The sequence below is a fragment of the Plodia interpunctella genome, chromosome 15, assembly GCF_027563975.2.
Source record: "Plodia interpunctella isolate USDA-ARS_2022_Savannah chromosome 15, ilPloInte3.2, whole genome shotgun sequence".
Classification (NCBI taxonomy): domain Eukaryota; kingdom Metazoa; phylum Arthropoda; class Insecta; order Lepidoptera; family Pyralidae; genus Plodia; species Plodia interpunctella.
Window position 1 is genome coordinate 5,672,334 of NC_071308.1, and position 13,785 is coordinate 5,686,118.

The 13,785-nt window shown below is 34.1% G+C and overlaps 1 protein-coding gene across 3 annotated transcripts in view; it reads left to right on the forward strand.

Annotated features, from left to right (window-relative positions):
• The window catches only part of Su(Tpl) (Suppressor of Triplolethal), a 50,013-nt gene extending 37,734 nt beyond the window's left edge, over positions 1–12,279 (forward strand). For 2 of the 3 annotated variants that reach the window (XM_053756197.2, XM_053756195.2), the window contains 5 exons: positions 265–355; positions 1,890–2,061; positions 2,662–2,799; positions 3,264–3,299; positions 3,640–12,279. In XM_053756197.2, coding sequence (XP_053612172.1) covers positions 265–355; positions 1,890–2,061; positions 2,662–2,799; positions 3,264–3,299; positions 3,640–3,693 — 491 coding nt within the window. In that variant the 3' untranslated portion in view covers positions 3,694–12,279. The remainder of the gene's footprint in view (positions 1–264; positions 356–1,889; positions 2,062–2,661; positions 2,800–3,263; positions 3,300–3,639) is intronic. The other variant, XM_053756196.2, reaches the window with a different exon arrangement.
• Positions 12,280–13,785: the final 1,506 nt, after the last annotated feature.

The window sequence follows — 13,785 nt, forward strand, 5'->3', positions numbered from 1 at the left end:
TAATATAATTTTCTTGTTTTTTTTTTTATTTATTTTTATTTAATTTAGTTTATATCTGGGTTTCAGTGTGTAATCTACATTGAACACTTAAAATGTACTGTGTCCCGTTCTTATTTCATTCTATTATTTTTTCTATATGCTTCCAAATTGTACCACTAACAATAATTCCCGAAACCGTATCTTGATTTCTACTTTACCACAAACGTATAGGTTGCTTCTTACCATTAAATATATTTTAATGTACATTTTACTTATTTCTTACAGTTAAAGACATCACAAATACTGAACCTTTAGAAAATACAGAATTAACGTCTGCGCCCGATGACAAAATGACTGAATTAGATGACATTGAAAGGTAAGTGGCACCATGAACTTTGAAATGTTTATTTTTCATCCTTTCACTTGTCAGACCTTCGAAATCCAATTGCTGACTTTAGAATATACCGATGCTATTTCCGTCTATAGATTTTAGAGATATTGATTTTTTTATATATTTTGTAATGAACTGTTTGCTTGATTTCGAAAATACGAGTTGTTGAGTAATCGATATTATAACAATGAATTTTATATGATTTGCAAATACATTACCGCTACCTGCCATGGGAAATAGACGTGATAACGTTTTATGTATATTGATAATTAAATAATAGTATTAGTGTAATAATACATATATAGTTCAAGTAGAAATTTATCATTCTCATTTATTTATAGTTAAACTGACTTATAGATTTCAGTTTTTAAAACTATGGATAGTTGTTTTGTATAACATTGTAAGGTACAAATTCGTGTGCGTGTTTTTAGTATGACTTCAAGGTTAATTGGCTTATTGCGTATCTATCTTTTTTGTTTACAAATATACTTTGTTATAACGTTTTTTTTTATACCAGCTCCGCACTGTCGAACTCAGACACATGCCGACGCCAATGCGTGAACATTGCGTAGTTGATATGGGTGGTTTTTTTACCGCAATTAAAAACCAGCAATGTATACCGAATCCGCCGAAGTTTGGCAAACTTTTTGGCGACAGTATGGAGCTGGCATTAGAATAACAATAATTATTATTCTTATATCATATAACGTGAACGTAGAACGTGCGAAATGCACAATTCTAGTAAATGTTACAAAAATAACTTACGGTCTTATTCATTACAAAATTGAACTTGCTTCCCGGAACTTTTACACGAAATTATGTCCACATTCCGTGGTTTTCTTTTCGCTTCGATAAAAAATTAATTAGTTGAGATAGCTTCATTTCAATACTAATTTATTTCAATAATCAATAAATTAAATTGTATTTATCAAAGCTACAAATAGTTCGCAGAAAATATGGTACAAATGATATTTAGAACCTATAACATGGGCTGTAAGAGCCCGGCTAAATTCCTACAGAATGATGTTGATGATTTAGGTTCATTACTTATTTTATTCTTGGGTTCGCACGGGGTACAGTACGAGGAGGCTAATCTTAACTCTTTCGTCGTTATAAAATCACCACCCACCAACAACAACATCAACGTGTTGTGCTAATAGCAACCCTATCTTGTAGGAACTTAACTGGCTCTTATACGTATACAAAGGAATTACATTATTTATGATTAACTGGGTAGAAACCCCGTTATTCATGTAAAAGTTAAAGTATGATAAATTATGTTTTGTTACTATCGCACTTTATAATATTTGACTTCCAAAGAAAGAGATAAAACAGATAAACAGATACTTGATTTTTTGATGTTCTGTCAAAATCAAATATTATAAATTGCGATAGTGAAAAAAATATATATAAAAAAGTATACATAATAAAACTCTTAATTTTTATGAATAACACGACTAGTCCCGCGAACTTGCTGTTGTTTCACAAGCATATAAGAAGCAAATCGATGAATTTCCAGGCGATACCCCCCAATCACGAGCTCGAGTACGCGGCGTGCGTACAAGAACGAGTTCGCAACGCTGTACAAGGAGTACCGCGCGCTGTACGAGCGCGTGGCGCAGGTGGCCGCGCTGTTCACGCGTCTCGAGCAGCAGCTGCGGCGCGCGCAGCCGCACTCTCCCGACCAACAGGTACTGTGGGAATACTTTTAAAAATATATCATTTAATTTATTTACAAACGTATAATATGGTGCTAGTAAAAATAAGTTCTTAACCTGATTAGCTGTTTACTTAGTGTGGGCTTGTAGATTTGCCATCGATACGCGTAAAAGGAAAGTCAAGCGTCAAGGTGAATGTCTATAATTGCCTAATTAAGAAGTACGAAATGTAGTAAACGGTAGAGATTCGCGATTTGGTCGATCCATCCTGACGCTCACTACTTATCTCACAAAAAATGCATAAAGGTATTTCAGGAACCACACACAATAATTAAATGTCACTTATGTAAGTATAGGCAAGATGATGTACTACCAAGAAAGTAAAAAAGGAATAATATGCTATAATATTCTTCAAAATAGATCTGTTATTTAATTCATCTAGAGTCGACTTTTAAGCCACGAATACATTTGTCGCGCAACATATCGATTACAATTCAAATAGGTAAGATCGAAGATGTGCTATTTCACTCGAATCATTGATAAGGAGTGAGATAGAGCGACATGTTGCGCGTCAAATGTTCCCCAGTGTATTCGTGGCTTTATGATAAAAAAATCGTTTTGTGAAAACTCTAGAACATAGAGCAGCGCATCCAAGACGAGTACAGAAGGATCAGCAACGACAACGCTTACCAGCAGCAGCGGCGGCGAGTCGACTTTCTGACGCGGAAGCTGAATCACATCAAACAGATGGTGCAGCAGTACGATAATCTGGTGAGTAGATTGTGCTAATTGCAGAAAATAGAACAGCGCAACAAGACGAGTACAAAAAGAGTTTTGACGGTGTTTTACATACATACAAAATTTCATAAATATCAGTCCAGCAGTTTTGACATAATTTTCATACAAACTTTCACCCCAATTAGAAACAGTTGGAGGTTGATTATTGTAAAAAAGTAGCTATGATTGAATGGAGGTCTTTGACTACATGCATTCCAAAATCGGTCCAGCGGTTTAGCCGTGAAAACTGAGCTTGCAGACATTTATAATATTAATATGGATATAGATTTGATAAGGATAACTGGTAAGGCCAAGCGGTCGCTGCTGTTGAATAAATTTGACAATAAATTGACTTTAGAATTTTCAATTTCGGTCAAGTGTACTCGAAATTCTGTTCATCAGGGTTCATTGTTAATATCTTACTTCTTGTCTTAATTATGTTATTATGTTATTTCAAGTCTGTAACGCATATAAAGGACTACAAAAATATGCCAGTAAGTAGAGAGATACATGATAATTTATAGAACTAATTGTTAAGGCTACTCTTAAGAATTTAATGCAAATTCGTGATTGTTATCATCAGTATGATTATTGATTGATTTGACTAGTAGTGCTCCAGATTCAAGCTACGATCGTCGTCGAATTATGAAAAATATATAAAAAAATACTTATACCTATACATTTATTTAGCATTACCAATTATTGACTCTCGAATATGTATTTATGAACAACCCAGTTATTAATGAAATAGTTAAAGCAAAGTAAGCTAAATTTTATTTTGCACTGTTCCACTTTATTCGTTGATAATGAATAAAATAAAATATTGTTCGGCAGCGCACGCTGAAGCCGTCGCGCGTGTCGCCGGCGCGCACGACGCAGGCGTACTGACACACGGGGCGCCGCCCGCCCGCCCGCGGCCCGTGACGTCTCACGTCTCATCCGCTCTACTGTGCTCCGGTTCGTGACACTTTGAAAAGTATTCATGTATTGGCGCGGCAGCTTCCTCCCGTTTTCTAGTATACTTGTAGTCCGATAAATCGGACCGTAACGCCCTCATTTTTCGAGCCAGAATGGTAAACCAGTGTTAGTGTAACGAGCTTAGGCCTTAGTACGCGATTGCAATTCACTTTCCGCTTTCGAATCTTTTTGCAACGGAAAGCAAACGATCACAGTATGGTATTCGAACGCGACGACAAAAATACCGCAATGTGATCGGTCGGCTGCATCTCGCTGCGAAAAGATTCGATAGTGAAATGTGAATTGAAGCCCGCACTACGACCTATGTCGCGGCCTTCTCGAGAAAACTAGTTTTTATGTACTCTTTATAAAAATTACAAGCTCGCCAACCCAACACTAATTTACGATCCTGACTAGAATCTGTCGGGACAATGTTCAAAATTACATAATTGAATAAGGATTCTAACAATATTTCGATATAATATTAACGCCCGAAATCAGGCATTTTTTATACAGACTATTAAATTAGCAAGTTAGTACTTTTATACAAAAAGTTGTTTATCTAAGCACTAACTTACTAGCTTTAGAGGTTAGAAGGGTAATCGCTCAATTGGCTTCCTGACGTTTTATTTATTTATATATCAGTGGTATATTATCGTCTAGTCACAGAAGTCGAATTTTGCAACGATAGCCCAAATATTGGTTTAAGCCTAACTTCGCCGACAAAAGTTGTTTATGCTGTGTTTTAGCCTTTCTAACCTCTTCTGTATTCTGTAGTCTTCCATTAACTATAGAACTATAACTGTTCTATATTTGATGGTAGTCTGTAGCTGTCTCTTTCTGTCGCAGAAATGTAACTCGGTATGAGATGATCGGCTGCATTTCTGTGCAAAAACTGTCTGAAACACAAGTTTAAATTCCGCCAATATTGTCCAAACTAAAATACGGACAGATGAATTTGCAAAATTGGCCCCCTGTAGTTTATATATTTTTTAAAGCCCGTATTTTAAAAGTTAAGATAGAAAGCCTTCCGAGGGTTGCGACGACGAAGCCTATATAAAAGTTTTATTATCGCATCGACCGCGACCCACGGAAGGCAACCAATTTTAAAAAGAATTACACATTGTTTACGATGTCGCTGTATGTTGAAAAAAAACAGTGCCAGACTCGATGTGACATTCGTTTTAAATATGCTTAAGCGACTCAAGCGTATGTACAAGTGGTATCGAACCAGCGTAGGGAATCCTTTTCAAACTGCCTTCTCGTATGCCTTTCAAACAGAGATTTATATTTATCTTAAGGATCTATAAAGGCTGTGTAAAGCGGCTCTGACCATTTTGACGTTTGTTTTTGCTGCTTTAGGGATTCCCCGCACTTATCGACGTGGAATCAGATTTTGCTGGTCAGAAAAAGCCTTTATGTCTATGGCAATAGTGTGTCGCTAATACCATTCGGATTGATGAGAGTCGATGCAAACGGTATTCAGTATCTTCCCTAATCCATAGGCCAGAAAGTTTATTCTGGCCAATGAAAGCAGATTCCGCGTCGATAACTGTGGGAACTCCCCGATTCTAGCTTGTAATATCTCCCGAATAGTGACAGAATGCAATATATTGGCCTTTTGTAAGAACATTTCTGTTAAGAAACGCTAGGTTATAATATAGGTTTATATGGTGTCTGTACGCGGCACATTGTCATTTGTCTCGTTACGACGTCACGTTATTTCTATACTTTATTCATATGAACAGCAAGAAACAATTATCATGTATCTACTGTTTTTGCTGCTATCCACAGTACGACAATTTCTCTCAGTAAATCCTTCCTACGGATAAAATAATTTTTTTTTAGATGTGGAAAATCCCTCGTCTCATTCAGCCATAACCACATGCAACGATTTTTGTGATTGGTAGAATTTGGTTCTAAAAAAACATTTTTTATGTCGAAATGGGTATTATCAATTTTGCTCCTGCCCTCAACAACAGTACGATCTACCTAAAAGCAGTAGTAAACTGGTTTTTAACAAATCACATTTTTGTCCTCATTCGTTGTCTACTCATAAGACTGACTGTAAAGCTTTTAATGTAACACAGAATGTACAGTCTGTCTGTAAAGTATAGGAAATAAATGAGGGCGCTGTGTCCTCTTGGGCTAGCAACACTGGGTGTTTATCAACCAATCCTGACAGCAAAAAATGTACTTGGTTAAAAATCAGTTTTCTAGTCTTTATATGCAGACTCGTATATTGTTTAAAATTATGCCAACATTATAAATATGTTAAAAATCTCTCAATTTTATTAATGATGTGACGGTTTCGTGACGTTGTCAGTGATGTTACGATGTGTCACCGGCGTGGCGCTGTCCATCGGCAGTTAGGATATGACAAACATTTGGCTGCACACAAATATGATTGAATCCACGCCTATTTCGAGCGAGGACGTCTATTTATACCTAGCAATCGTTTCGATACTTACCTTACCCTCATTTCTAAATATAAATTAGTGTTTCTAAATAGAATTGTAGGTAAAGAAATACTTATTGATATGATGCCGATGCCAGTTATACACTATCGGCGAACTCTGACACATTGCTGTTCCAAATTCGAAGATTTAATTTTTAATTATTATTTTAATGTTATTAAAAAGAAATGCAGAGATAACTAAAATGATCTTACAATAAAAATCAAAAATACGCACGTGACGTATCTTGTTGAAAACTCCAAAAACCCCTTTTCTCTCTGTATCACCTATTGGTTGACTGGTACAAAAAGCTTCAGGCTTTAATACCGCCTGTTACTTGCTTTTGTAATAAATGTATAAAACGCTGCCTACATTGCTTAGTACGTAAATTCGCCGATAATGTATGACGTTTGGTGAGGTTTGGCAATTAACTTGAAATAGGCGTTATTTTTGTGTAGTTGGTGTTTGTATGTTCAGTTCTGCCAGTTTGGCGAAGCGAGCGCTATTCAGATAATAACTTCATCCTTCATTTAGAACTAATTTATCGCGTTCTTCCGTTATTGTATTTTGTTAACATTATAAATCTGAGTTACAGGGTATACTTACCGCCCTGCACCTACTTACCCCTTGTATAAAAGTTATAATTTCTATCGCCATAGTGATTTCGTGCACAATGGCCTCAAGCCACTAATTTAGTCTGGTTCATTTTAAATGTAAATAAAAATTAAATTATAAAATAGTCCAATAGTAGGTTCGTCCACGTTTTATTCCATTCGAAAAGTAATGCCGTCTCGTGTTATTGTTATCCATAGATTGCTTATATTCACAGCTGAATTCAATTTTACTCTTTTATCGAATCCATTAACAGTTAAGTATAAAGAATCAATTCGTAACATTTCTCAAAAGTCAATTTACAGGGTTATTTAAATGCATTAATATCGCCCCTTTTGTGTCATGATGTAAGTAAACCCGAACATCGTCCTTTTTGCTTATATAAAAATCCATCCATATTTTAAATGTTGGACGTTCATTTAATTTTATATCTTGCCCAGCTTGCATGTTGTATATAGTAGTATCTTATAGAAAAGAAGATTTATTACATTCTTGTTAAATTTTGTTTTGGGTAGTGTAATATTTTAATTATTTCTCAAAAAAAAAATAAAAATAATTTAATTATTTATTCCGTAATTTGGCTATGTCGTGTGTAATTGCCTTAAATCTTTGTAAATATCTTAAAGGTTTATGAATTTGAGTGTCACAAAATGTTGATCCCCAGACTAAGTGTCTGTTGTTAGTGTTAGAAAGTAAATAAACTCCTACACGCTTTAATCAAAGAGTATAGTGATGATGTCCTTTGGGCGTAGAACCAAGCGTGTAGACACGGCGATCGCACGACCAGCCGCGTGCCTCATACATTACGCCAATTAAATTATTATATTTTATATTCGAAAACGCCAATTAAAATATTATTGAGTGTTAGCAACAACCGGCCAGAATTAAACATCCACTAGAAGTAAGAACATATATTGCTCTTCTTCAGAATACCCTCCAAAACACAATAATTTTAAATTATTCTTTTATTTACATTCGGGCCATAACATTGCAATTTTATCTAACCATTTCTATATTATTGCGTATGCACAAGCTTAATCTTTTAAAAGTATTTTGCCACATGTTATTTTTATTAATAAGCATAAAATATTAATTCACATGAATATTAGAATCTTATGTTGAAAATAGCATAATACACCTAACATAATAAATAAATTAAAACTTATCTATTGGGAAAGAATCGTATTATAGGCTTGAAAATATTTTTTTTTATTGCACTCGGTGACCAAAATATGTTTTTAACAACACAAGCATTTAACAAATGTCCCTAGATCCTTCGTCCTTGGCCCAATGTGTGGAAAGCCGTCTTGTGTATTTGTCCTGTTAATAACGTCCATATATTTGAAATGGTTTAGCGTTAAGTAATATTGATTTTTAAATCTTGAAAGCTAAAGTCATAATGCAAGTCCAGTTTGTCCTATTGCAATTATGAGCGTCGATTTCGAAAGGCGGTAACGTCTTTGAAAATTACATAAAGTATTCATTTGTCATTCATACATAATTATAATATTTCTTTGTTATTGAATACGTATATTAAGCCTGTAGAAACCGACATTTGTATAGACCTACAAATCCTGTTATTTTTGTCAATTAATGTGTCAAATGACGCTGCTTATTTATTTTCATTATAATGGTCAATTGTTTTTATGTATGGAAAGAAGCGAAGAAATTTTTCATTAATGAAATAATATATACTTACATAATATGTATGTAAAGTTATTTGGTCAATTCAATAGTAAGTGTCCTTTTGTTGCTCATGAATTATGTGGTTATATCTCTTTCTACTCATTATAATGCTCAATGTTGTGTCATGATATTAGATAATTAAATTTCGCTATTTATTTGATTGTCATCGCGATGTAGCATACTTACTCATTTACATAATAATAAATTAACTGAAACACGAGAACTTATATAAGTATATATGCACAACGAATTCGAACTTTCCAATGTAAATGTTAACGATTGTCATAATTACTTTGACTTGTTATCATTTATTGCGAAATATAAATAAGCATATATGTATTATACTTATGTTACCTTTTCTAAAAAGATTTTTGCTTGTCACATATCTTATTCATATCTCAACTTTCTGCTATCACATTTCTTAAATCATTTAATAGGATCAAACAGTTAAAATGTTATTGTTACCACTAGTATAAGGACATTCAATTGTTTTAATGTAATATTTAGTAACAATTTGTATGTTACTGATTTATAGGTGATTGTTTTCTATGAAGGAGATATTCATTTCTTATGTTATATTATCTGGAGTTGTTAACAAAGTGGGATATTGTGAATGATGCATTCCATTTGTCAGAGACGTTGATTTTGCACTGTTCATCGGCGCACTTATTACGTGGATAGTGTAAGAAAATATTAAATATATTTTTACAGACAAATCCTTATGTAGGGGGGAATGGTCTATATATGCACCGTCGTGTCCGAAGCAACTCTTTACATGCAAAGCTCCAACAAGACAGCGTACATGGATCCATATATTTACAATTTCCTGGTGCAAAAAAATGAGCCAATTCAACAGATCTAAAATGGTATCACGATGTACTGTCACAAAGGGAGTAATCCACATATCTCAACTTACCTATCGCTGATATAAGGACTCTAGGATTTCTCCCGAATTATCGCCTTCGGTTGCAATATATATGGGACCATCTGTTCCTGTCTATTGACACACAGGTATATTATAAGTTAAGAATATTTTTCATTTATCGTTACCAATAGGGAATAATTAACGGTTTCTTTGATTGATCAAGTGTTCTGAGTTGTTCATATATAGGTATATGAATTGTTCATATATGTGACTTATTTTCAGAATTTTTATTAATAATAATAGCTATTATTAACAATTCTAACAATAAGTAAGCTAAAGAGCTAAATGTGGCTTTCCGAGTATTGCAACTCGTGGATGCAAGGCGTGACAGACACTGTATGTTAATTACTTGGTTTTTTTCGGGTCCTGACAGTTATGGGTTAGTTCAAATATTACACGATTGAATCCATATATGAAATGGGTTCCAACTGGTTTTAAACGAGATTCTGGTTTAAATCCGGGTGATTACACATCACTAATCAAAATTGTGTAATTAAATGGGTTTAGTTATCTGAAACAAATTAATGTTATTTATTTTAAAATTATATTGTAAAAAGTAATTTAAGAGCACCTAATTAATCATTAAAGAACACATCCCCGTTGGTAGCGACAAATGAAAAAATCTAACTATCTGCAGTAGAAGGTTGCAATGTATGTACCATTGCTATAGCAATCAGTGACGATAATTTAAAAATCCAAGTGTGTCCAAAAACACAGTGGGAATAGGTCAGTACGGATATGTGGAGAAAATGTCAAACGTTGCTCGATTGTTACCGATGAAGTCATTAGGGTGTTTGGACAGAAATATTTGTATTTTGTCATGTTTATACAAAGGAAATATATCTCAATAAAATATCATAGTCCATTGTACAGAATGCATATTTAGAATCTAGTGACATCATCTTTTCTTAAACCCTAGTTAGTGATATATTAGGTGTACTAATTCCCAAACATTATCGTTCTTTGTGTCATGACAAACTCGCCACTGACCTTGTATATATGTTATGTTTGCAACTCATGTGGATATCAGCCTGGTTGTTTTAACCCCATATTTTAATAATAACAATGAATTTGGCCTATTTTATTTGAAACAAACAAGATGTTAAGAATTTGTGTGGCAACTTTGTCATGTACAAATATGTTATATTACTTAACATAGCTGATATTATAACGGCTTAAGGCGGGCGTACATGATTATTACCTTATTTTAATTGTTAGATAATAGATATAGATTTCAGTTTATGTTCTGATCAAATGTTATTGTAAATTGCTGTACAGTAAAAGAGTGAAGGCCGCGCTGCGCGACCGGTCTCGGCATCGTTTTACCAAGACTGTCGATTCACCGAACAATTGAATATCATGTATTATATCAATGTAAATAGAGTACGAATTAGACATTTAGACATTTTAAGGGATGTAATCGTAGTTTATTATTGTTTGTATTTTTCTTTTTTTAAGAAAGGGAATATAAATTGAATGGGGTACGTTGAGTATCGATGCGGGGCGGTCGCGCGGCCGGGGACTCCGCTATGAAACAATACTGCGATATTCCTAGTGCCCCTCGAAATATCAGTGCATTATGAGTCAAGATGAATACACGATGCGGTAGTGTTATATAAGTATAGATGCGTTATACGAGCTCGAGTCGGGTGCATTAGCGGCCTGTCCGAGCAAACGACGACTAGCTATGAATTTCTGACATCGGCTCACGTTAATTAGCTTTTAAATATTTCATCAAAATATAAAATACACAAAAAAAATGGATATAAATTTCTCGACCAAGTACTGGTTGTTATTAAATTATTAAAATGTAAAAAAAAATTAGATTATAAACAAAGTATAGGTACAATTTATGAATTATACTTTTCTTTTCGGCATTTCATGTGACAGTGTAAAGGATCTAGCTTCTTACTATATGGAAACTCGTTTTCAATGTTCTTTTTGTGAACACGAAGCACGTTAGTTGAAGTTAAATAGCCTTACACGGTATCAAATAAAATCTAGTTAATATATTTTTGTGATTTCTTTTGCTCATGTCCTCTTTCATTGCTTTATATTTTTTTGTCATCTGTCAATGTATACCGTAGTATGATTTTGTTAAGGCAGGGTAATGCAGACATTAGAAGAGGTACTTTTTAATTTTGAATTAATTGATTTATTTGTTTGTTTGAATGTTTAAATTGAGTTGAATTTATCCATTCAATGGAATATTTGTAATATTAGAGAGGCGCCAGTTTGTTGTTTTTTTTTAAGTCAATTGGAATTTGGAATATAATGAGGCAGCAGATTATTATTAGTTGATATGACTGTCAAGTTACCACAGAACACAGTAGTCAAAGGAAGGCTCTCTTTGGTTGCCCTTTATCGTGCAAGCTTGATACGAACGGACGCAAGTCGTCTGCACTAAATTATAATAGGAATAGTCAGTATTACATCATGCAATAGACATGAGCTGAAGAGAGGTTGTGAAGAGTATCGTTATAAAAGGTACCTATTCAAAATCTGGATTAAACAGACTAACTCATTTAAAGAAACAGATTACTGCTGCAATGTGCATTTAAGCCATCTTCATTTATTAATTTGAAATATGGGATCAGTGCCAAACTTCCACCTTCTTTGTAGTAGCTCAAAATGATGCAATTGTTAGCATGCTTGAAGACACAGCTAAGTAATTGTTTAGTTAGTCTGCCATTTTGTGAATATTTTGTTTTGATAGTTATATGTAAATCTTTTATAATATATTTGTTTACAATAAATAAATGACAACATTATAATAAAGAAATTGTATTTTCCATTTAAACTGATGAAAAAAATATAAAAAGATAATATGCAAAATTATGTTTATTGTTTTATTTATCTCCGAAATTTTAAGTATGATCTTGTGTAGGCTTTTTTACCCGAATACGAAGTTAAACAATTTATGAAAAAAAATAATGCCAACAATCATGTTGACTGGAGTCTAAGCACGATTTGTACGAAATAGATAAACCTCTAAATATTTTATTCTGTTTTGTAGTATTTGTTGTTATTGCGGCAACGGCAACACAAATACATACATATATATTTCATGGAATTAGTAGGTACGTTGTACGAAGTACGTACTAAATCCATTATATATTTTAGTTCGCGAGTAGCTAATAGGTGAAAATACATCCACTAGTTTACGGCCATAGATCAATTTTCATCAAATATAGAACGAGGTAGTATAATCAATCGCCTCAGAGATAATGTGTCGGGGCCCTTTCTAAATCTATGCTGGTCAATGTCCAGCAGGCCAATTCTGCTATTTTATTTTTAGCCGAAACGGATCTGAAACGCATTGATGACTACTTTTGGTATTCTACTAACAATTTGTCAAAACGAAGCCGTAACGCTTTGGTTACGCCGCCGAAACGGTTTGGTTGTTGTATTCTGCTAAAGGACACGTAACTAAAGTAAAGGTATTATTTCGTATTCTGATAAGTTTTTGACAGTTGGTACGGCCGAAACGCAACGGTTCTGCGTTGGTTGAATTGTCAAAAGTTGCGGTTTTGCATCGGCAGCAAATGTGTAGCTTTTGCGAATTTTTTGCGATTAAGTTGTGATAAAATTTTAAGGTAGGTAATTCCTTGATTATAAATTACCTTTTCGGGTGTTTATTGTTGACTAAATATTTTTGTTGAGTCAAAATTCATTGTTATTTCATTGGTTTACTTGACAGTTTTTTTTATATCATAAACATACTCATACCTTCTTACGTATTATTCTTGCAGAAATAATATGATGATTTTACAAGATAAAATTCTAAGTTCTATTATTTGCCGGTTTGTGTGGTGTTGGCCTATAGCCCAAACCTCTTTGAATGAACAGAGATCCGTCTCAGCAGTAGAACGTATGAATGTGTTGTGACTAACTATAATTTATAATACTTAATAAAAAAAAAAGTCGGTTTTACGGGCGAAGATTTTACGTGACAACGTCTTTTTACGCGCGCGGCAGACCGATCATAGTTGAGTGGGAGAGAGACGCAAGGCATTCGGCGGGCCTCTCTCGTTCGGTGACTCATCGTAACGTTACCGGGCGTTACACTTTTTCATAAGTGACTCCCAGCCGCAACCTAATTTAAGACGTTGTCACGTCAAAAAACTTACTTTGTTAAAAATTTTCGCTTGCCGCTTCGTGAATTCAAAACAAATGACAAATTGTTTCGGCTGCGTAACCAAAGCGTTACGGCTTCGTTTTGACAAATTGTTAGTAGAATACCAAAAGTTGTCATCAATGCGTTTCAGATCCGTTTCGGCTAAAAATAAAATAGCAGAATTGGCCTGCAGTACTATGAAATCCACTGTTATGAAATCGGACGCG